The 25,297-nt window shown below is 45.4% G+C and overlaps 1 protein-coding gene across 3 annotated transcripts; it reads right to left on the minus strand.

Annotated features, from left to right (window-relative positions):
* LOC144705705 (sphere organelles protein-like protein) lies at window positions 1–24,537 on the minus strand. Of its 3 annotated transcripts, none has more exons than XM_078578479.1 (13): window positions 24,275–24,537; window positions 23,517–23,581; window positions 18,137–18,298; window positions 15,087–15,266; window positions 13,551–13,620; window positions 3,247–3,324; window positions 2,969–3,104; window positions 2,689–2,720; window positions 1,838–2,038; window positions 1,673–1,744; window positions 981–1,127; window positions 793–904; window positions 1–259 (listed from the first exon to the last, which is right to left on the minus strand). In XM_078578479.1, exons 1-13 carry the CDS (start codon window positions 24,461–24,463, stop codon window positions 84–86), a joined length of 1,620 nt encoding a protein of 539 aa, XP_078434605.1. In that variant the 5' UTR covers window positions 24,464–24,537; the 3' UTR covers window positions 1–83. The 3 variants fall into 3 exon arrangements, with proteins under 3 accessions (XP_078434605.1, XP_078434604.1, XP_078434606.1); XM_078578478.1 differs by having other exon boundaries at window positions 18,137–18,391; XM_078578480.1 differs by having other exon boundaries at window positions 121–259; window positions 981–1,072; window positions 18,137–18,391.
* Between the last annotated feature and the right edge of the window lie 760 nt (window positions 24,538–25,297).

Below are 25,297 nucleotides of genomic sequence, written 5' to 3' on the forward strand. Positions count from 1 at the left end.
TTCTTCATCAGAAACCTTGAATAAATCTCATTTATAAAACGTAATAAAAGTTTTTAGAAGAACGGCGGATAGCAAGCATGTCTTTAGATTTCATTGTTTGACCTGAGAAGGGAGACGGTTGGCCCAAGAGCACTTCTCCTAAGAGCTCGGAGAGACCATGAAGCTCTACCTGTTGAGCGCAATTTCTTCTGTGATAGCTCCTCTTTTTTCTGCTCCAGCGCCCGGCTAAGCTCATCCCAAACATTCCCTTGTTCTCTTGCTAAAATGGAAGAAAAACGAAGATAGATGTAAGGAAAGGGAAAATCAAAAAAAGGGGGAAGAGAGATTGAGAAGGAAAGAGAGATAGAAGGGAGAGCTAACAGGTTCAAAGAAATTGAGAGAGGTTTCAGAGAGAGAAAGAAAGAGGGGTCCATAGATGTAGAGAATCTATCTCCTTCATTGCTTCTTTGTTTGATATAGATGGAAAGAGAGACAGAAAAAGAGAGACAGACAGACAGACAGGCAGACAGACAGATATGAGTAAAGTGAGAACTGACCAGAGAAAAAAAGGTGCCAGATAGAGATGAAAATAAATGGAGAATCGCAGTGGGAGATAGACAGAAAGATATAGAGATAGAGAGAGAGTTGAATAAAGGGAGAACCCATATGATAGAGTACATGGAGACAGAAAGAGAAGAGCCAGAGAGAGATATAGAACAAATGGAGAACCCATTGGGAGATAAATAAATATAAATACTATACAATAGAGAGAAAGAGAAAAGTGACGCAATGGCGATAGAAGATTCACCAAACCTGTGGGTTTACTCTGGTTACAATGTAAATCCTTCGCTATTGGCTTCTCCACGCCTGCGGAGGGGTTCTCACCGCCAAAAAGGCGGACATCATGCAGGGATGATAAGTCGCTCTGGAGAGAAAAAGTAAAGTCACAAATCTTGGGTTTCCTTAATCACTAAGGGTGCTACAAGAGAGATTAGAAAAACCTCCAATGAGCCATCTTCCGTATACAAGCAGGCTTCTGGCGGCAGTTCATCTTCTGCGGTTCTGTCTGGATTTGTAATCGGATGATCCGGAACTGGGTCCAGCACAATCATTGACGAAATGGGGTCAAAAGATCTAACTTTCCCAACCTGCCCAAAACATCAAAAGATACAACGGTTTGTCTAAAAGTACTGTGTAGGGTTTGGGGCCAACAAGAATGATGACAAGCGGACTATGACTACTCGGCATCCATCTGACGATGATGAATTCTGTGTCGTCATTTGTTCCAGCCAATTATGGATGAAGATAACGACAAGTGAGTCATTAAAGATGGGATGACGAATACAGTGGCAATGATGAATTAGTCATCATCCACTTGTCATCCAGAACCCTACTCTGAATTCATCAAATTCTCATCTTCTGGGGGATCATGACCAATTCAGCACCTATCCTACAGAAGAAGAGAGATTTGATGAATTCTGAGTAGGGTTCTGGATGAGAAGTGGACGACGACCAACTCATGAAAGGTGGGATGAAGATGGCTAACTAGTCACCATCATCGTCCACTTGACATCCACGGATGAAAATGATGACGACAAAATGTAGGGACAGGCGATGACAACAATGAATTAGTCATCATCTACCAACCCTATCGCTGGATAAAGGAGAAAAAAATAGTTGATGAATGACGTACTCTGAATGAAGACAGTTCCGGACACCATGATGATGAGAGTTCCACAACCTTGTATGCAATCACATCTCCTCTCTGGAAACATGTGCCAAAACTAGTCATTGATGACATGAGATGTAAAGAGAAAGAGGAGAGAGAAATCAATGACATTACGGAGAGAAAGAAAACCTCGGGTAAGCGATTTAGCAAGGGAAGATTGGCAAAGTCTATTGAGCAATTAGGGGTTTTCTTTTCCTGGTCAATGACGGTCAACGTATTTGACTTCTCAACTGGAACATCTTCAGTCATCATCTCGTCGCTTGAATCGTCCTCTCTGCCCCATTTTTGTCCTTTTCTTTTGTTGACCGTACCGTTCCATTTCATATTTACCTGGGAATGACAATCAGAAATAAATGTATCAACCACATGAATGGATTATCAAAAGTTTCAGAGAAATAGGGATTTGCATTCTTTGTGGCTTATTGGGACTAGATATGGACAGCTAAGAAATCATGATGGGAGGCTTGAACTGAAAATAAGGTTTGGCATCAAGGATAACGGCAACAAGAAGACTATGATGAGTCCTCACCATCCTCGTCATTCATCTGCAGCAATGGATGACAGGATGATGTGATGACAATGGATGACAAAGAAAAATTACACCATTTAATGTTTTCCTCAAAATGCAACTCTCTCTGAGACGGGTTATACACCCAGGATGATGATATTGATGACGATGAATCATCATTGTTCTCGACACTCCACTGCTAGGATGACAATGATGACTCATCATCACCATCGTCATTCGAGCTGCATACAAGTGACAAAGAAAATGACAATCTGTGTGGATGACCACAAAAAATTCAACTCTAGATGAGACTCCCCAAATTAGCGGATAATATTTTCAAATTCCAGCCATATTGGAGGAAATAGGACCATTGCAGCAACCAAGAAACGGACACGCTAAAATGGAAGGATTAAAAAATATATTTAAATAATAAAAACTAATGATAGAAGAATCTCATAAAAATTCAACATACCTCTGGCAAACTAGCAGGTCCTTCGTCCTGTCCTACATTCAGAAAAATTCATAAATAAGTAATTCATCTCTGGGAGAATTATAACAGCAGATGTTTTAAAAATAAAACCAGATGAAGCACTTAAGCACGTCCGAAGGTGAAGACATTTCCAAGAAAAGAGAAAAATGAAGATTTTGAGAAGCTTCACAGGAAACAAGATATACATGATTGTAATCAACACCAGTACGGGCTATGCCCAGGTCTAATCACCTTGCTTAACATAAATGAAATTAATATTTACCAGCAGGACCAAAACGAATATGCCCAGGTCTAATCACAACGGGAACAAAATCTTCAACAGAATCACTTTCATGATCTTCGCGATGGACGGGACTTCCCGGGCAACTATTATTCACATGTTTAGCACTTGAATCCGTCTGCAACACAGAAGCATGCTAAGCAGTGTCAGAAAATAACTAAGTGTTTTATTCTAATGTATTTTGTAAGAGAGAAATATCATCAACGGTCACTCTTGCCGATAAAGAGCAGGAAAACGAACCAAAAAAATAAAAAATGCACCTCTTTTTGTTCCTTATTTTTTAGCTCACGCAGCCACTGTCTTTTGGCCTTTTTACGGCGAGCGCTTCTACTAGGGACCTCGAGAAACGAAAAGGAAAATCAAAATTAGCATCAAATTCACCGATTCATCAGGTGTTCATCCCTTGTCATAGTTCAAAAAAAAATAGTATCAAATTCACCCACTCTCTTTAAGGATAAAAATTCGAGAAATATTCAGTAGCCTTATATGGTCCAGAGGAGAACATGGAAAAAATTCACGGAATTCACAGAAATGCCAAATTCAGAGTAGCGATTACAAAGAGAGACCAAGAAGGGAGGATGAGAGAGATGGAGTGAAGTAAGAGAGAAGATATGAGATGGACAGGCAAGTTGGATCTGATCTTGCCTTCCTCTAGACAGGAGAATCTCAACAACTGCTCAAGGTCAGCACAGCAACTGCTCCAAGAATTTCTCAATACGGTCCTTGGTTGGCCCCAGTTCGTTGTTTGCCGGTGAGAACTCCGGCCCACTCTCTTTTCTCCTTGAAGTGGCACGTGTGAGTCTGGGCCTTCTTCTTCCATCCCCCCAGGTAGGTCCAAGAGGTCCATAAAAATACTTCCCACCCTGAGAGCCAAATTGTCCCCAATTTGGAAGCTGGGGAATTGCTTTTCCATCACTTGGACATCCTGCCAGGTTGCATCATAATGGATATATACTTCCACTCAAGTACTTGCACACTATCACTGTCGAACCTGTAAGAGAGCACTGCCTGGTGAAAAACCTGTCATTCCCAATCATCAGAGGGATAAGTGGTAAAGGGAATCCAGCGTGATATCACCAACAACTTTACAGAGATTAGATTCATGGAAGAAAGGTTAGATAGAAGAGGTGTCTGCTACATATGACTTGTAGGCAACTGGTCCAATTTGTTGGATGATCATGCGAGGCCCATAGTATTTAGAAAAGAGCTTCTTTTATGGTCTCTTCGCTAAGGTTTTCATCAGGTTAAGGCTTGATTTTCACACGGAGCCTATCTCCCATGTAAAACGGAACATCTCTGTGAGCCTTGTCATGTTTATTCTTCAGATAGGCTGGAGCTTTAGACATGAGAGTCAATTAAGGATATCATGCTCTTTTAGTAGTTGATCAAGTTTGGTCATCTGTTTCCGGATGATAAGATTAACTTTTTATTAATACTGCTCCTTGCTGCTTAGGGAGTTCGTTGCAGAATGAGACGGTAAATATATTACCTCCATCTGATAGGATGGAGTTGGGTAACCCATGAAGACGGAGAAATTCTTTGATAAAGATACTGATGTGGATCTGGAAAGAAATCAATATCGATCCATAGGAGATGATATAGTAATAGTCAAATGAATCCTGATACAAGGCACCGTCTGAGAGAACACTGTGCATGATGGAGAAGAAGAGATATAAGGAGACAATGCGATGAAGATAGCAACGAGATAGAATGGGAAATCTGGAAGACGAACTCCCTCTCTGGATTGCAGGTGGTTCCTGCTTCCCCAGCCTCCAGTTGCAGTCTGCTACTGATTCTTAAGAACTAAAATCTTTCAAGACTCTTAATTGGACAAGTCTTCTTTTCCTTCTTTGGCAATTCCGTCCTCGTTCTTCTTTCCGTTGTGAGATACATTTGTTCGTTTGGTATTGCTGAAGACGATATTGATCACATTTCCCATCAAATATTGGGTTGATATCAGAATGGCATTATACCCTAGGGAGATCAGTAGACCTTCAACAAAAATCTAAAGAAACTTCATCCCAGACTTGATTAGGAATGGAGTGGTTGTACTAAACCAGAAAGGCTTAGATTGGAGGCTTAATGTTGTTGACAGACTTGACATCGCGAAACATATGACTTACTATGCTTCTTCATCCGTCGCCAATATACCTGATGAGCGATCGCTTTATAGGACTGTCGGAACCCACCAAGTCCCACACTTTAGTGTCATGGGGTTCTGGGAAAATAAGAAGAATTGAGGAGGATTTGCAGGGAAGAATCAGCTTCTTCATGTAATAAGAGATCACGTTGTAGGAAGTAATGTTGATGTTTGTTATCTTTGGAGAGTAGAGACCATCTCCGAAATAAAAGGTTCGGAAAAATCTGGCACACTTTAAATTATAGAAGAAAGAGCCTTTTCATTTGGATGAAGGCTAACATGGTGTTTCATTCCAGCTGAAATCATTTTTTCTTCAAAAGAAATGTCAAAGGTTGTACATTGGAAGCCTAATGAATCATGATTGTGATACTTGGTTAACTCCAAAAATCCATGTAATTGCTTCGCTGATGAGGGAGTGTACAGTTGTCAATCTTTGCTGAAAGATCCAGTGCACAGGAAATCAATCAAATCTATGTTGTGAAATATGGCGTTTGGATTAGTTGACCCAAAGCTCTTTCCCTGAGAATTTCAAAAATGGATGAAGATGACATTCCTACAATGAAGGATTGTGGTTGTATACCAAGATATCATCAAAAGTGTTAGATTTCTTAACTCCTTTCTTCTCCTCAGCCGCCAACCACCTGTTCTGTTAGGGTTGGAAAACGTTTCTGGAGAAAGAACGCCAAATAAAACTCTTACTGTTCTATTCCTCTCTTTTCAAAAAAAAAAACTGTTCTATTCCTCTGAGCCAGTATATATACTGGCTATTACAAAACGGGCCTAGGCCTATTTAACTCAGGCGGGCCTGGAATCGTACCAGAGACAAAAGAAAAGAAATAAACGTTTTAAATATTGTGGGCCACCAATACATTGTGGCCCACTTAGAAGAAAGATTAGAAAGGTTCCGCGGACTAACAAAAACAGCAAGCACACACTTTGAAAGATTCAGTTAGAAAATTGCATTCTTTTGAGCCTGCATGCATTGGTCAATCCAAAAGACATGATGGTAAATCAAGTGCCTTTGATTTGACTTCAAAAAAAAATGTCATCTTCTAGCATTCAGATTTGATAGTGCCAGATTTGAGGTCTAATTTTGTGAAGATAGTCGACCCATGTAATTCTTCCAAATTTTCATTGCTGATAGGGATGTGGTATTAATCAGGCACATAAGTTTTGTTCAAAGCTCTATAATTGCCACACATTCTCCACCCTCCATATTTCTTTTTATAACCTCTCCACCCTGCTGGACCTCTTCACAGACTGTCCGGGTCTTCACATCAACCATGCCATATCAGTATTTTTTTGGCTTTACTATCATCAGCAAATCCCTATGCTCTGGGGCCCTGGGAACGTCGATGGGGACATTGCCCCTGAGGTACCTGGGCCAGCATTTCTCAGGGGATCATCTCCAGATTATGGACTGTCAGCCAGTCATTAAGAAGATGGAGAGCCGTTTAGAGGATGGCATGCCAGAGTGCTATCCAGGGGGTCACCCAGTGCTATTGCTGTCGGTGCTCTCTATGCTTCCCATATTCTCTCTCGGGACTAGTGAATGTCTGCAAAGCACCAGGAAAGCTTGACGAGGAGATTTCATGGAAAGGTTCAGGGTTGGGGGGAAGGTGATGACTCCAGTATCTTGTGACATGGTATACAGACTGTTCAACGAGGGGGGCTTAGGAGTTTTGCATCTTCACAACATGAATCTCGCCCTTCTGACCAAATGGGTGGGCAGACTTATGGGACCAAGGAGGATATGTCCATAAAGGTCTTGAAAGACAACTACGGTCCATGGATGGATTGGGAGTGGCGTGTAGCTGCTGTTAGAGGAGTATCTGCATTCTTGCAAGGGTTGAGGTAGGTATTTCCAGTGAACTGAGATTTTTTTGCAGTCAAGCTCAGGGACAGCTCTGCTTTCCTCAGTTGGCTGGATGACTGGTCCAGCTTGGGGCCCTCTCAATGAAGAGTTTCCTCCTCTCTTTTCCCTTGCGCTGATCCCCCAACCATGGTTTGGGACTGTCGGGATGTCACGTGGAAACCATGGTTTGTCCGCAACTTGTAAACCCAGACGATGAAGGAATATCAGAGGATGTAGCAATCCCTACTACCTCAGTGACCCTAGAACAGATCACAAGATGGGTGGATGTGGCCATGGTTTGCGATTGTCGGGATGTCACGTGGAACCCATGGTTTGTTGGCAACTTGTAAGCCCAGAGGATGGAGGAATATCAGAGGATGTGGTGATCCCCACTCATCGGAGACCCGCAAATGGATCACAAGATGGGTAGATGTGGTTTGGTATTTCCTTCTCTGTGACACATATGAGCAAAGGAGCCAACGACCATCAGCATATGCCGCTCCATAAGGAAGCAAAAGACCCCTTTAAAGTGCAGTTGTCTGCTCACGAAGACTGGTGACACAGGCCCTCAGGAAGAGATGGCTCCTGGAAGCCACGTTAGAGTGCACCGTGTACCCAGGGAATGAAGAAAACAGCTCCCACCTTTTCTTCCAATGCCCTTTTGCCTGGGCAGTGTGGGCCAGCCAGCCAACCACAAGTGGGGATGTCGCCTGAGAGGAGGCATTTTGGGACTCCCTATGGGGTGGGGTATCCAAGGGGAGGGAGGCGTGGGGATGGCTGTTTGCAGTGCTCTGTGCTATATTGCTGCATTGCAACGAGGTTATAATCAAAGGAAGGGAGGCATCGCTGGTCGAAGTAGTATATGATGTGGAGAGTCCTGTTTCAGCTTGGTTTAGAGGGATATGGATGGAAGGTGTGGGAACCCCTTGGACCCCATGAGTATGCACAGTTTCACGTATTAATCATATTGGGAGGGTTACCAAGCTCATGTGACCTTTCCCTCTTTCTTGAAAAAAAAAAATATCAGTGCAGGACTTGAGAATAGATTGGTAGGTCTGATGAAGTGAGAATTGAGTAGCTCTTGGACAAACTCATTTTGTGTACGTGGGAATATCCAAATGAGCAGAGGTTACTAGGTTTGGAGTTTGGTAATTGATGGATCTGGCAGTCCAAAGTTATTTTGGGAGGGAAATAGAATTTCTGCCCAAGTACTGTATGATATAAGGTATGAAATTGATTAAAACAGGGATTCAGTAGCAGATTAAATACCATAAGGTGGTCTCGATTGCTCAGTATGACTTCTTGAACTCATGGAGACAAGGGAAGTCCACAAGATAATAGATCAGGATCACTTTTCCTGAAATGAATGTGTTTATTCCATTGGACCTTCAGATTCAGCAATTTACAAGCTGTAAAACCTTTCTAAGGACTTCAACTATTGGACTCCAAGGCTAATCTCCATGTTACTTTAACGGAATCAGAATGAGATATTGGGTCTCTTGGAGGCCTTACATTTATGTTGGGACATTCAAACAGATACCACTAGATTGCCGGAGGATACAGTGGGGGCTCCAATCTGCTTGAGTTCTTGTAGCAGCAGCCGTGTGCCCAACATCTACACCTGCGGTGCAGCTGCCGCTCAGAGGCCAGGGGTGCCTGCGGGCACACACCTTGGCGGCATTGCACACGGCAGCGAGGCACCATCTATGCACGTTCCCAGGTGGGGAGTCTTGTTACCAGTCTGCAAGAGCAGCAACACTACAGCGCTCATGGTGACGGTGGCCACCAACATTGCGCTGCACACACGGCAGGTCTGCGCACGTGCCCCCTTCGCGCCAGTATTGGCGGACATGTCACAACTGACGGTGGGCATGCGCCTGCTCCGCATGCGCACTACACGCAATGTTTGGGCAGTGACACCCATCCTGGTACTAGGCGACGACTTAAGCAGAGTCAATGCCGGTCTTTGCCTGAAGCAAGGGTGGTGCCGACAGAGGGTAGGGAGACCTCATGCTTGGTACCACAACCTCCAGATGCTGCACAAAGGGTGTCAGATCCAGAGGAGGCATTGGATCACTTCTTTTGTCAAGTCCCATGGGCACGTGATGTGCCCAGAGGGATGGACCACGAGCGCGCGTTGCATGAGTGGAGTGGCGGAATCAACATTCCAGCCACAGTTCGGGATATACGACCAGGCGGGTTAGGCAGGGTGCCTCCGGCCACTGCTGATGTAACGGCCAAGTGCCAGATTACCTAGGCCGCACAACCAGGCGCGATCGACTTTGTGAATTCTCTTGCAATATAGTATGCAGTGTTCTCTACAAAGAACCGACCCCATTACTTCTCCCTCAACTCTAATATACTCAAGGATCTCATTGTGATTGCAAAGGCTCCTTGACTTGCTGATCAAGATCAAGGCCGACACGCTGATAAACTGTGAATTCGGCCCCCGCAAGTTTAACTGTGTGACAGATACCATTAGCAAAAAATACATCAAATCGCGGCATTCGATACAAGAGCAGAGTGAACAAAGTTACATGTGGCACCGCCATATACAATGAGCCGGAGTTTTTGTCCATTGACACTGACTGAATGTTTGAGCAGACCATTTAGAGAAGAGTACTCTGAGAAGTTGAAGGAAATTTGAGCTGTAAAAAGGAGAACCTTGGTTGATGGGAGCTTCATCAGTCTGCACAAATCTTCTTCTTCATTTTGGGGCTGAGTATCTTAAGTTTTTCTTGCAGCAATGTCCAGGTGCAAAACCATCGTTACAGTAGAAACAAAGGCCTTCACCTTTTTGTTGTAACTCTGCCTCCATCAATATTGAATTGCAGCATTTCCTTAGTCTATCTTGACTAGGACTTGATTATTTGGGTAAATTGGACAAGTGGTGGATTTTTCGTCTTCTGAGGAGCTAGATATCTGCTTGTGGATAATGTACTTGAAGAAGGCTGAAAAATAGAAAGATGCAGGTGCTGTTATTATTGAAAAGGGGAATGATTTATCAATGGAAGCCTGCTGGTACTCATAGTGATCCACTGGAGGCGAGTCCTCCCCCCAATTTTTTCGTTAGGTCGAGGGGAGTGCTGGCTCGCGCAACGTCATCATGCCCGTCAAAGTCAAAAGTCAACAGCAGTGCTTCTGCTGGGAGACGAAGATAGAGAGTAAAGCAACTTCAAAGCCAAGCAAAGGAGTAGTGGGCCCCCAAGGCCTTGATCTCGAACTCTAGCCAAAGCAGCAAGCATATCAGACCACCATACCATACCATATCAGACCCAGCATATCATCAGCAGACAGCAAGAATGGAGACACCACCGACGGAATGCAAAAAACATGGTGGCATCCCCCCCCATCTGGGTGTCCCCTCAGCCTTCATGACAGGCGAAGCCGACGACGACATCCGTGGGGACTGTTTCAGTCCATAGATAGACTTTAGAGCAGTCGACAGCGGTGCCAGGGGGGGGGAGGAGCCGGAGGAGGCTGCTGCGCATAGACCTCAGTCAGATCCCACCTCAGGAAGCAGAAGGGCGTTCTTCCATCAGAACTGAAGAATGGAAGGTCGGAAGAAAAGGTCTCAAGTGTGATAAGCAGCCGAAGCGAGACCCACAAGGAGAGATTTGTGCTTCGAGAGGAGGTTGTGATCCAGGGTAATCTCATCCCAGATCCCAGATCGGGGCCAGGCCAGGCTACCCATAATGCCTGGTCTACTAAGTCAAGGAGACGCCAATTGTCCCCATCTTGCCGCAAAAGAGTTTTGATCCCGATGAAAACCAAAACTTGGGGCCCTGAGAAAAGAAATCCGCAAAGTCCGAGTAAGGGTGTGAAGGCTGAGCCAATTTAAGATAAAGTGCCTCCCCCCCAGGCCAGGCAGGAGGGGTGGTGGTCGAAGAGCGAAGAGCTGGGCACGTGCAAGAGTGTTGAGTTGTCTCAGCGTGAACGTAGACTGCGGCTCATTTCAGAACATTGGGCCAGAACAGACGGCCCCGGAGATGCGGCGGTGGATCTAACCACTTTATGGGACTTTTTTTTTTGAGGAAGTTTCGGAGGAGAGAATCGGGCGTGCGGGTGGCGGCAGCAGACAGACTTGTCATTGTCATCAGCTTGAGCGGGCAGGCACACACAGCTCAGCTCACTGGGCCGCAGATGACACCAGATCTTCACCAGATCTTCCAGCAGAGCGCAATGCTCGCATGCAGTTCACTTCTGCGCGCGTCAGGTGGTGGTGGTCGGGTGGGCGCGCTGGCCTCGGGCGGGCCCAGCCCCCTACCCGACAAAATCGCAGAAGCAAGCGTAGTCGCAGTCGCTGCGCGGCGCTGCCGGCGGGGAGCCGCGGCTGGCTGCTAAGCTGCGGCGAGCGGCCTGCAGCGTAATTCAGCGGCTGCGCGCGCTGGACTGCTGCTGCAGGCTGGCTGCGGGCGGACGGGCGCTGCGTGCGCAGCGGCGCGGCGCGCCGTGGCTAACGTCTGCCGGCTGCTGTCGCGGGGCGGGGCGGCTGGCTGACGGGGACGCCTGTGGCGGGGTTCGCGCGGACTGTTGCCTGCGCGCGCGGAGCTCTGCGCGCGCGAAATTTCGCGCCGGCTGTCGGCGTCTACGGGCGCTGGCAGCGCGCGCCGCTGCATGGCCGGCGGAGGGCGACGGCGGCGGGCGCGCGCTAGCAGCGCGCGCGCCAGCAGGCGCGGGCCGCGCGCCCGCGCGGGGCGGCTGCTGCCGCGCGCAGCGCTGGCTAGCTAGGAGGGCTGCGCGCTGCTGGCGGTGGTCTGTGCTGTGTGTGTCTGGCACACTACACAAGGCGGCTGGCTGGACACACTAGAGTCAAGTGGAGAGATGACTGGAGTCCTACAAGGAGTCCTCCAAGCTTGCAAACACTAAGCAAAACCCTAAGAGCTGGGGGAGGGAGAGAGGGGAGGGAGAAGATGAGAGATAGGAGGGTATATATATGAGATAAGAGAGAGGGGTTAGAATGCCCTTAGATATAGATATATAGAGAATAGGAGAGATGAGAATAGGGGCAGGGGCCCATGGCATAGAGGACATGTCTCACTAACAGAAGCACATAGCAATAAAATAACACCATACTAACTTCTTGTTAAGGGCAGGAAGTACAAACAGGGAAGGAGGGCCAGACACAAGGGGTGTCGAATGGGAAATCGGTCTTTCAGAGAGGAGGATGAGGGGGAACGAAGCTGTATTCAGCGATAGGCTCTGCGGACCGCAAACATTGGCAGAAGGCAAGATTCATGGAGATCCAGAGACGAAGGAGTTGAGCAGTCTCTGTGGAGAATCATCAGCTATTCATTGTAAGGGAGTTAAATTCTCAATTACACTTTCTTGATGAAAGATGCCTAGATCGATTTCAACGAGTAATAGGACATAGGGTTTTGATTTTTGTACTTCCCTTTAGATTTCTACTTTGAAACCCCATAGATAATATTTCCTTTGACTTCACGTGCCAAGTCGGAAGCTGTGCTATTAAAAGTTTGAAATCTGTTCTATATGCTGCGACAAAGCCCATCTGATGTATCTCAAATAAAGATTGATATAGACTGCAACATGAGATACTTTATCTGCTATCAAATTTCTCCTAGAAATCTTCCCAGTTTCAAAACCAAAATCCTTATTGGAATAGATAAACCAGACCAATGCAGAATCTTCACGATGCAGAGGTATCAAATGCCTTTAATCATGCTCCAGCGTCGGATTTTAATTGAATGAAAGGTTTGACTCTCTCAATCCAATTTTCTAGATTTTCCCCTTGAAATAATAGTAAGTTCCCCTTTAAATTGAGAAACAATTTCTCAGCTTTGACCTGGCAGGCGCTCTTCAAGTGGATCCCATTACGGTCGCATGTTTGGAACTGCCATGGGAGAAGGTATATTTGGTTGAATCATCCGTTCCAAGAGAAGAGTGAAGGCAGCCATCTGCTCCATTAGGTGCTCCATCACATGTCATCCTTTGAAAATCCAAGAAGTCGTGATCAATTTTTGGATCTTGATCCATCCTCTTGGATCGGCCAAGAATCTTCTGCTCTGAATGCCAATTGTTATGCTCCCAGGGAGAATATCAAAGAAAATCTATAGAATCCACAGATAAATTTTTTTTAAGAAATCCACAGATAATGATGAAAGATCCTCAACCGAACTTCCAAGAAATGCCGAATTCAGAGTAGCGATTACAAAGAGAGACCAAGAGGAGAGGGTGAGAGTGATGGAGTGAAGTGGGAGAGAAGATAAGAGATGAAGAGGCGAGTCATATCGATCTTCCCTTCAATGTACTGGAGAATCTCCAAAGCTTGGTTAATGTACCAATAATTTCATGATATGGTCTTTGGTTGCCCCCCTCACATTCAAGTGAGAACTCCTGTGCCCCGTCCATTATTTAAAGGTGATAACTCCAACGGATTCCCCTCTCACAATTCGGCTCACCGGTTTCACTTGTGAGTCTGGCCTTTTCCCAAGGTAGGTCCAAGAGAGGTCCGTATTATAGCCAAAGTATCCAAAAGAAAGATAGCAAAGAACCTTTTTGTCACATCTATCAAGAACAGTACAGAGGTCATGATAAAGTCCACCTACCTTTTTATCGAAATCAATTGCATTAATCCCTGCAGCTTGTGTTTGTTGACCCTCCTCACCTTCCACGTGCCTGAAATGAATATTTTAGTTGCGCGCCATTTATTTAAAAGATAGAGATTCACAAATTATGCAAGAACAAGAAGACCTCAGATTGTATGCCATAATACTCAGCTGTAACTGATGCCAATAATGGATCCTAATTCCAACCAGATATCGAATCAGATATGGGTTGGGGAAAAACCGATATCCAAATATCAGATACTGACATCTGACATGGTTGCTACTATATCAATATCCGATATCTGTCCCAATACTGGCATCAGCCTACAACTTGTGGTTTGGAAGCTCATGCCGCATATCAGATGTGGATATCTGAATTTCTGATATCCAACATATTATTATTAACTCAGATTTTTAAAAAAAACAGAAATTTTATACCATTATTTTTAACTCATAGAATTACCATATAAGTATCATCTATGTTACAGCTCAATAAATTTTATAACATGAGGTTATTAACATAAAGTTTCCTAATTTAAGGTTTTTTAAGCACAACTTGGGTCAGCCTGTTGACCTGCCCCTCTACCCAAGCAATGTTTGATTGATCGTTTTAAAAATGAAATATCAATCATAAAAAATAAGTTAGGTAAGGGACTCCACCCCTCCCCTCTTTCCTACACTCTCTCTATCCAATGGGTCCCACGTCCAGACTTCTACTGGGCTGCCAATTGGCAGGGAAGCGGGCTTATAGAGAATGGGGGATTGCAGCGATATTTAGGGACACTCACCACAAGAAATCTGTGATATATACATCTTTTATTTCAATTTGAGAGAGAAAGCCTCAATATTTTGATATCCAGATATCGGATATCTCTCACCCAATATCTAAGATCTGATACTGCATCCGCCACCATCCACAGGGTGGCGAGATCCATCCTGCCGATGGCCTGACCTACCTCTCCAGCTGCCGGGAAACTTGGCAGGAACTAGGGTTTAGAGAGATAAGAGTTTAGAGAAGACAAAAGCTTATTTACTTCCATAGTTCTCCACATACTTATGGGTTTACAAGTGGGCCCAAATATTATTGGGAACATAGGATTACAACTAAATCGAAAGGGCAAAGAAGGGAAGAATAAAAAAAGGAGAGACACGAAACCGGAAATAAGAAGAAATACACAAAGCGAAACATCTCCGACTGACACATCCCAACATCCAATATCCTCTCTAAGGCCAATATCCAGCTGACATCAGATATCGGCATCTGATATCATCTAGTTCTCCACAGATATCAGATATCCGGACAGATAGCGTAGTGCAAACAATAATTACTGTTCATCCAGGTGATACACTACATAGTAATTCTCGCCTTCACAGAAAGATAGGCGGATTCAGCGTATAACCATTTCAAGGGTAAATGAGTCCAACCACCTTGGATGAGACGACTGTAACATTACTTTGCAGAAGATGGATGCAAAGTATAAACAAAGAAAAGGAAACCAGAGAAATTTCATAAATAATTTAAATTTGCAAATTCACCTTATATTTGAGGTGGAAGGCATGTCTTTTTCAATAGTATTATTTTCACTTAACGTTGAAGCCTCCTGCAATGGTCGATTAATCTTGGAAGAAATTCCTTGATCAGCATTGTGTTCTCTCAATGCAACCTCCGGTAACATGGTTGAGCTGTCATCAGGCCTGGTTTTCTTATTCTTTTTCCTGTTTTACAAGAAAGATGAGACTAAGTATATGCCCTGGAATGAAATGGACAATTCAAATAAGATCTGAGAAAATTCTTGAATAATCAACGTAGCTTAATTATAACAAAGAACCGCAAAAATATGAACAAAGAATAGATTGACATGAGGAAGTAAGTGGCTTACAATAGGTATTTTATACCCTAGAGAGAGAGGAAATAAGAGCCTAAAGGGCTTATAGAAATAGAAGCCCCAAGAGGAGGATAAACTAACTAACACCCCCCCAAGAAGGGAGGATGATGTCGCCATATTGAGCTTGGATACAGCACGATGACGAAGCAGCGGCGGACAGTGGTGAGGACAGATCCGCATGGTCCTGCCTGGTCAGCAGAGGAGACGTGATTCGAGGCCTCCCCACCCTCGACCAATAAGAAAGCGCGAATGTGCTTGATGCTTGTATGTGCTTGCTGTTCTGTTAGCTGCGATAGTGGAGGTGTGTCACAGAAAGAGTGGATTGGTCCAAGTGGATCACATTGAAGATCGGCGAGAGTTGTTGTGATCACTGTCCTCGGCTGCCCCATCAGCAAGTACAACAAAACATCGGCACTGGCCGAGCGACACCTTGTCCTGCTTGCTACTTTTCCAGCTGACAGCTGCCCAGAGCACGCAGTGAAGTGCAGTACCCGTGGTAGACCAGCGGAGCAAGCACAGAGCAGCATCGGTGCCGGGCATCGGCACCGCCTTGTCCGAGCTTCCGAGAGGAAGAGGAAGAGAGAAGAGGCAGCCCTTGAGATACGCACTGAGGATCTGTGTGCCTCTGACATGGACTCTCTCTGAGGTGAGTGCATGAACGAGCAATGCGGTGAGTGGCCGAGTTGACTGTCGAGTGTGAGTCGGGTAGAGAGGTGCCCATACCGGTGAGCTTTGCGAGAGCTTCAGTGCCAAGATTCGCCTGCCACCAACTTGTCTCCCGGTCGATGGAGCGAGGCGGACACCCGGTCATAAGGACTTCCGCAGTCGGCAGGCGTGGCCAGGGGGCGAGAGAGTGGGGGCGGGGCTGCTGCATGTACACCTCCTCGTCGCATGTCGGCGTGCAAGAGGCGTTGACGTCGAACTGTCGGATAGGCCAGAAGTGAGCCGCGGAGGAGAAGCGGAGAGGCGGCGGACAGCCCAGAAACGAGGCAAGAGAACGTCTGTAAAGATTGGGTGAATCCCGGTGAGCCGAGCCCACAAGCGAGACTCAGGGTGCTCAAGGGTGCCATCCGCATGATGCTTGCGGTGTGGATCTTGGTGTGGACCCGCCCCCTGCCAAGAGGGGGGGGGGTGCGGTTTCCGGTCGCGTGAGTGAGTAGGAGTCCATCCTGTCCATCGCCGCTCATTCCAATTTCTAATGAGCTGCGGCGAGGGGGATGGGATCGGGATCGATCGAGCAGGCGAGAAGAAGCAGGGAAACGCCGGGGGAAGAAAAAAAAGAAAAAAAAGAAAGAAAGGATAAAGAGGCCTGAGTGCACGAACCCCTTGGGGCAACCTCCCCTTTCCGGGGCCAAGGCCCATCATCGCTCATCGTCGGAGTCACCGAGGATGGGGGAGCCAATGGAAAATGAGGAGGGGAGGGGGGAGGGAGGAGAGGAGGAGGAGGAGAGAAGGACGGAGGAGAATCGGGAGACGGAGAAGGGGGAAAAGGAGAAAGGAGGAAGGGGGAGGAGGAAGGAAGGAGGGAGGAGATGGGGAGGAGCAGGATGGGAGGAGGGAGGAGAGAGAGGAAGGAGGGAAGGAGAGAGGAGGGAGCGGGAAGAGGGGCAGGGAGCAGGGGGCCCAAAGGTCCAGTCAGGCCCCCACCCGTCCAAGAGAAGAAGGAGAAGAGGAGGGAAGGATCAAGGGGAAGAAGAGTCAGAGGCAAGATGCAAAGAGAAAGAAGAGGGGGCAAGGGAGTGCCGGCCGAGCATCGGGAGAGGCGGAATGAGGATGAGTGGTCCAAAAGCAAAGTTAAATGCGGCAAAGGCAAGCATGCTGTGGCGAGTATCGCGGCGGCGGGATGGTAGCACCCGATACCCTCCCGAAGAGAGTGGAAGGAGCACCGGCCGAACAAGGGCAACAGCACGAAGGCGAAGCGCGCCGCCCGGACGTATCGTGCGGCGCCCGTGCGTGGCAAGAGATATCCGTCCGCCGAGGGCGTCCGCACGGCCGGCAGTCTCATCGGTCAGAAGGTCGCGAACGACAAGGTTATCCAACGAAGGATTTAATGAAAATTTATCACAAGAAAAGCAGCATATAGATCAGTTATTTGTGGTTCAATCAGTTTTTTTTTTCTACGGCTATGCCATCCATTACGTTGATATACACATTCAGGACTGTTAGAGCGTATCACGTGACATGCAGCACGTGATACGCCCAACTAGCCATTACACGGCTTTGCTTGTATATATTGACCTAAGAGACCTTCTGTTTCGTGTATTCTCTACCTCTTGTCGAGGACCTTCTGCTGCCTCTCTCTCCACGATCTTGACAAGGACAAAACATCTTCCAGTGTTTGCTATCAGTAATATCATCATACATATTTTTACAAGAATATGTAGCAATAGTTTGAAAACATTTTCGTCCACTGTCAATTCCAATTGTTTCTAATATTGAAAAGACACGAAACTGAAGTCTACTCATAATTGCCAGCATGTATGAGCTAGTAAGTAAATGTAATGCGCTGAGAAAATTTTGCGGATAAGAATCCCTCATTTCCACGTGGTCAAAGAAGTATCGAGAAAAATGCTTCGAGCATCAATGGAATATGCATTTAACTGGGCACAGTAAAAGGCCTTAATGTCTCTAGAAAGAAAAGCGAAATTTTCAGTTTCATTACAAATTGGAATGTGTAAAAGGAGAAAAGATTGAGGCTACTTTGAGCTGGAAGGCCTGCTCAGACTTCGTTTCCTTTTTGATCCAATCGGGCCGTCTAAAACTTCTTGATAAACCATATCAGCAGCCTGGTCAATCACATTATCTTCATCTTCACTCTCATAACCACCGGACTCATTTTCGAACTCTGTAGATGCCAAAACGCTGCCAGGCAAAAGCAAAGGCTCCTTGTCAATTATTTCTGCTTCTTGAAAGCCTTTAATGGTTTCTGCCAGTGAAGAACCATTCTGTCTAACGCTGAAAAAAAGATTACGCTGAGTTATAAAAATTCCACTTAGAATGATTTAAGTTAATGTCGTCAAGAGAATGGACAAACTTCAAAAGAAAGTTCCATTTATAAGATTGATATGGCCCTGCATGATACCATGTTAAAACTCCTTGTATAAATACAGCGGTAGTAGGAGTAGAGGAGAAAATGAGAACAGAAGCTAGAGAGAGGGAATGAACGGAAAAGAAGATGAGCAGGGCAGCCGGAGTAATCTGTCACCCTGGGAGTTGGGCAATGAGCAGAACCAAAACTCACTCATTGCCAGGGTACCCTACTCTCTTCTTTTCATTTGCCGATAGTGTTGGAGATATGGGCAGGAATAAGTAAGTGAAAAATACATTAAATAGGCCCAAGTAGAGTCAGAGGATTATCAGGCCCTGTTAAGCCATTATCGGGCTCCATCAGGCCCATTAATTATGGCTATCGCCTAGTCAAACTAGCCATTAACTAGCTGTTAGGCTACTAGCCGTTAGAGGGCTAGTATAAATAGGTTGTATGTATCATTTTAATGTACTTTTTTTGAGTTGTTGAATGAAAGGTTTTATTCTTTTGCTCTTGCTCTATTCCACTCCACAATCATCAGATTAAATCGACAGATAGGAAGTGAAAAGGCAAATCCTATCCTCTGAATTACAATAAGGGGTTATTAAAAATTGATAACCCAAGTCGCTGGAAACATAATTACGCAAGTGAGAGAGGGTAGGAAGGGAGAGAAGAGATCAGAGGTTCCAGAGTAACCCATGGTCATGGGTATCAGGCAATGAATCGGGACCGACTCTGTGTCCACTTGTGCAGGACTCTGAGTCCACTTGTGCAGGACTTGTGCAGGACTCTGTGTCCACTTGTGCAGGACTTGTGCAGGACTCTGTGTCCACTTGTGCAGGACTTGTGCAGGACTCTGTGTCCACTTGTGCAGGACTTCAGCACCCTCTACAACCCCACTGCCGTGTCCGCCACCAATGCCTGAAGGTTCATGAGAGGGTCCTCCTCCACCTCATGGTCTTCCCCTCTGCCATCAACCCCCTTCTTGGTCACCCCCTTTGTGTGGGCCACCACTGGTTTGGCCTCCATCTTCTGACCAGGACCTGTCCCAGAATCCTGCACAAGTGAGAACTCTTTTTGCATGACCTAACTCGGCAGATTTGCCCACTATGTCTAACCTCAAAAAGAGGTCTCACCTGTGCAGGACGCTGGGATGTGTCATGGCCAGAAGAGGGAGGCCAAACTAGTGATGTCGGACACAGAGTAGGTGAACAAGAAGGGGGTTGATAACAGAGGGGAAGGCCATGAGGTGGAGGAGGATCCTCTCATGATGGGCTCACGCGTCTGCTAGTGGGGAATCCTATTTCATTTCCACAGAGCATAAAAATGTGTCCATGCGAGAGTGTCTTAGGCCCCTTCATACAGTGCCGTGTGAACATATAATATGTAGGATCTATTTCTTGTAGTACTGCTCCCGAGATGGAGGATCAGAATGCCGCAGACACTGAGTCCCACCGTATAGTGCCATGGGGCCTATCCCTTATCTCCAGAATCATGTCAAAATTCCCCCCGAATAGCAGTGGGATCCCATGAAAAAAGTGAGATCATACAGCAGTAGGGCCTACATTTCCAGCTCCTCGCATAACATGTCTCTCTGGGCTGCGTTAACTGGAAATGCCACGATGCACTGAAAACTGTCCCTCCTTTTTAGGTTCACTGATACCATATATCCTCCTGTCCAGGACCCTTCTTTGGAAAATACTGTCGTATTCCAAGCCACCAATAAGCCCGCAGATCTACCAGTCTCATCTACTGCCAAGAAGCCCTCTAGGAAGCCTCACCCCACAAGATTCTACTCTTTGGAATCACACCTCTCCAGCATTGTCTCCTGCAAACAAAGGACCATGGCCCCCACTCCCGCAAGTATCTTTCCACCACTCCGTGTATCCTTTCATCTGGGAGGCTGTACACATTCCAAGAGACACACTTTATAATAGATCAGATGAATCCCCTCCCTGCATCTTCTCTGCCTCCAGGCCTACTACCTGGGTCATCTCACATGCCCTCCAATTCCTGAGAGGAACCTTCTGTCTCAACATCCTCTGTATGATTCAATGGCTCCTTGATCTCCTTCCACTCATTGGTCGCCCGACCGGTTGCTTCTCTTTTTGAATCTTGTCATGGTTCCACTCTCTTCCCTGCTTGCCTTTCCTCCTATAGCCGCAATCTACTATTCTCCCCAGTCACCACCCATGCCTTCTCCCCTCGTCCCTCAGGGCCCATTTCCCCCCACGGTATACCAATCCCTTACATTGTAGGGCTCCCTTTGTGAGACGTCTGGTCCTCTGAGGTGTCTGCTCCCTCCTGTGTACCTTGCCTCCTTCAGATTTGTTTGTGCCCTTCAGGGGGGACACCACAGTCTCCGCCCCGACCATGGCCTCTGCAATTCACAGGTGACTTAAGCTGTCCCTCTGTCTTATCCCCAACGACGTGGTCGGTGACAACAGTGTAGGGGGCATCGGGCTCGCCAGACGGTTTCTGGACTCATGTTGGCTCCTTCTCCTGGCGATCGTGGCTCTATGATCGTCTGCTCCAGCTGTTCTCGAAGCGGGAACCCTCCTCTGCCTCACCTTGTCATGCCCCGAGTCTCCAGTTTGCATGTGGTGCTAGCGGCGGAAGCTGAAGTCGTGGCCGTACACTGAAGTCACCCACATGGCCTTGGATCCGGACCATCCCCGGCATCTGATAACCTTCCATCATTCGACCTCCAATATCACTACACTGGGGTCCCCTGATTCTGGTCGCGAGGAGAGGATGCCCTTGAGTCTACCAAATGACATTACCATGGCCTCCAACGTGGACCATCTTCGAAATATCGTTGGGACCCCACACACTTCCATGACTACCATCACCGTTTTCATCCTTTCAGACTCATCCGTAGGAAGGACCTGATGCCCTCATACCTTCAAATTCTCATAGACCCTCTGTATCCAGCCGCTCACCCCGACATACGCCATCGTGGACACCCCATATAGAAATAGAACTCTGGCATCTAGCTTCCACAATTCCGCCTGTCCAACAACTGGAATATCTTCCATAGGCTGCTGAGCACCTCCTCAACATCCCCTACGACTTCTCCCACCAAGCAACGTTGAGGGAGACCCTCACATGGATCCGCACCCTCCAAACCTGTCCTGTTCACTCCTTGTCTTCGGATCAGCTCCTGCACATCGCCTTTCCGTCTGCGCACCATACTACCCTTGAATTATCCTTGCTAACAGCCAAATTGTCGACGCCCCCACACCTTTACACCAGCAAACAACAGGCTCTCTGCCCTCTCAGGCACGCTGACCCCACGCAAAGCATCTAAAGCACCTATTCTCTCTTCCAACATATCTCCTGTGTGGCGCGTTTAGTTCAGGACACGATTTCTGGCTCAGCATTATCTCACCTCCCCCCATCCTTCCCCTCGCTCAGGCTCTGCGTTCAGGTCAGTAGTTGTCTTTTCTTTCTCTGGAGCTTCACCTCTGTCCCCCATTGTGATGTAGCCCAGAAGCCCATTTTTTGAGGCCCATTAGTAACTTGTGGCCCAAGAAGAAGATCAATGTAGAAGCTAACAAGAGCTGCAGAAAAGTACCTGGAGCCCACAAAATCCTTAGACAGATTTTCTTTGACAGGATTTTCTCTGGCAGGATCCTCTGACAGATTTTCTTTGACAGAATCCACTGACAGATTCATCTCTGACAGAATCCTCTAACAGATTCTTCTTCTGCCAGAATCTGCAGAATATCTCTGCTCTAACTTGTAAGAGCTGCAGATCTTCTATTTTGTACATCAGGATCTTCTTGAGCCACACAAATATTTCCTGACAGCTTCTACAAGCCCAGAATCTGCAGAATATCTCTGCTCAGGCCTGTCAGCCTGCTTATCCTCTGTTTTAGCTCGTCAGAGTTGTTTTTCTCAATGTTTTGAGTTGTCCTTTCATGGGTACTGTCATTATGGATGACCCTACCCTTGTTGTGGTCCATACAAGGCCCCCACCTGAATGAGCATTATTGAAGTTTATTGTTTTGTTGAAACTCTTGTTTCTCCCCTCTGAGTGTTCTCTTTGCTAGAGAGTGCTTTAGTGCTTGTGGATTCAAGCACAATCCCTGGTGGACTCAAGGGTTGGAGAAGCTAGTTCTGTGGATTCAGGACTTGGCTGCTTCAAGTAGAGCACAGCTTGTGGATTCAAGTCCTATTCCTACATTATTCGCGTACTAAGGTGGCGTCACATTGTTATCTTCCTCCAACAATCACAGTCATGCACCTCCTCTGTTGCAGCCGATCTGATAGCATTGATTTATGCAGAGCCCTCCTATGTTGCCGAGACCAAGTATGCTGTCTAGTTGAGCCGCCACCAATGACCGTCTGTATTTTGGCAGCAGGCTATCCTATCCTTTGGGACTATTCTGAATATATGACCAGTCTGTGTAACCCATGTTCATTTCTCTTCCACTACGCCACTTTTTCAGGAGACTGCTGGCTTCCATTCCTCTCTTTGACAGGTCAGTATTGGGATCAGCAGAGTCGATTAGGTATTGCTGAGCTGGTGTGTGAAATCAGATTTTTAAGGGCATTCTGTCGGACAAGAGAGAGCGATAATAAGAAAAAGAGAAGGATCTCAATGAAGTGTATTTGGCATCCAGAGTATAGGTTTCAACCGTCTGTCATAATTTAACTACGAGAAAGAACCAAGTCTGGTTTGCTTTGATAAGAATCCACTTATTAATTTGCTTGGACACGCAAAAATAGGCAGATTAGGATGCAGAAGCCAGTCTTAAGGAATTGAAATGTTACAGATAATTAAAAGTGGTTCAAGAAAGAATTTTTGTTTGTAAAGCATAGAGTGATTTAACTAATAGGTAGCTTCTCCATTTGTTAGAATGAGGGGAGTTCAGAGATCTCCATGTAGAATACTCAAAAGGAGTAGGCCATCAACACACTCGAGTACAATGGTCGTGCAAATCATTTCAAAAACGAATGCAGTTAAGAGAAGAGAAATATATTATGTACGTAAGATAAGCAATTAAAACCAGGTGAGAAACAGCAAAAATGAAAGCATAAACTGACCTGACGATATCACCGTCCCTGAAAATCTGAATGGACTCAAACGATGGTAGGACGAATTCATCAAGCTGCAACAAATGCCATCATATAAACTTCCTGATCCCTCAAAAGGATCATCATAAAGTTAATGAGCGAAGAAAGATGCCTCGTGAGATATTCTAAAGCTAAATACGAGAATAAAAAACAACGATTCCAAGGATTTATTTTATATTTGGTATGTTCAACACAGCAAAGTACTATAAGCCCACGTGCATTTTAAAAAAAGGATGGCAGGCCAAATTCATCAATCTGCAACAAATTTTGCCATATCAACTCATTAACACCTCCAAAATACGCATTGTAAACTTATAGACTGAAAAGAGAAGCCTCAAAACAAGTTCTGAAGCAAAGACGAATGTAATACACACTCAACGAATTGAAGGAGTTGTTAGATATTTGGCTGTTCTACATAAACCCGCACAACCAAGCACCAAAAACTAAAGCATCACGTCCAACTTTTCCTCCAACCAGAGGTTAAATACAAAGACTGCATTGTACCAACTCGTTAATCCCTCCAAAAGCGCTTTTTAAAGTTAAAGAGCAAAAAAGGGGCCTCAAGAGACGATCTGAAGATATATAAGCGTACAAAATACGCTTCAAAAATTCAAAGAGTTAGAATCTACAGCGAAGCACCGATAACTACAGCCCCAACTGCAATTTCTCTTCCAAACAGAATCCAAAAACAAAAAAAACAAAAAAATTAGAAAGGGCGCGACACTCACGGAGAGGAGAAGGCCGTTTGGGCAGCTCTCCCGGAGGTGAAAAGTTCGAATGATGTAAGAAACAAGAGACTCGACCGTGTCGATCTCTGGTCGCAAGAGAAGCCATGAACGCCTCAACCCTTGCTTTCTCTGGGCTTTACTGAGCATACGACGATCCTCGAAGACGACGCGCACTCTCACCGATTCCATTTTCTTCCTTGTGCGGGAAGAATGGAAAGCTTGGCGTCACACAGTCAAGTTTCAATCCAGGTTTTTGCCCGGGTTTCTTCAAATATCAAGTATTTATATCTCTCATGGGTCACTTTAAGCTACTAAGAAGTTATGGAAAATGTGCTAGGACTTTATTCCCAATACTATTTATCAAATGTTTATTCAATATCAAATGTTCATAATAGTTTATTTGTAATTAAAACAGTGTAGCTAAAGCCAACTTTTTTCATGGTCATTCCCATATGGTTCATCTCTATGTTTTTTTGCAAATCTGATTTTTTTTCATGTTCATTTTTTTGTTTTTTTGATGCTATATAAATAAACTGTTTCTGATTTAATGGTTCGTCTCTATGTTTTAGTGTTGTTATCCTCGATTTTTTTGCAAATCTGGAACTTCTGTAATGTGTGCGCGAATATAGAAAAACATCATGCTCATTTCTATTCAAACTCGATAAAAAACTACATTATTATATTTCATTAAACTTTGATGACTGGAAAATTATCAAAGGATAAATGCAAAAAAACCAAAATATTTATCTCATAATTCCAATATTATCTAATCATAAGTTGATTGAGACCTAATAGTTTTGTTATTGAAAGAAACTATCCAATTTAACCGTTGTTTATCCTCGATACATTGTGATGAATTTTCTTACTTTAAAACGAAGGATTGGATATTGAAGCCATTATTGACATTAATTAATTTTCATTGGTGAAATTTATGTTCACGTGCCAGGAATGTTGCGAATAAATATTTTTTTATTCATGGTCATGTAAATGTTCGTCATAAATTTAACATCACTAAATCACATT

Source organism: Wolffia australiana, chromosome 7 (genome assembly GCF_029677425.1).
Source record: "Wolffia australiana isolate 7733 chromosome 7, ASM2967742v1".
NCBI lineage: Eukaryota > Viridiplantae > Streptophyta > Magnoliopsida > Alismatales > Araceae > Wolffia > Wolffia australiana.

Excerpts from the sequence above, each read along its gene's own strand:
- LOC144705705 (XM_078578478.1), bottom strand. The coding sequence starts at position 24,463 with ATGGAATCGGTGAGAGTGCGCGTCGTCTTCGAGGATCGTCGTATGCTC. Across the intron at positions 23,582-24,274 it reads CAAACGGCCTTCTCCTCTCC|CTTGATGAATTCGTCCTACC; the intron begins GTGAGTGTCGCG and ends CATTTGTTGCAG. Across the intron at positions 3,105-3,246 it reads AAAATAAGGAACAAAAAGAG|ACGGATTCAAGTGCTAAACA; the intron begins GTGCATTTTTTA and ends TCTGTGTTGCAG.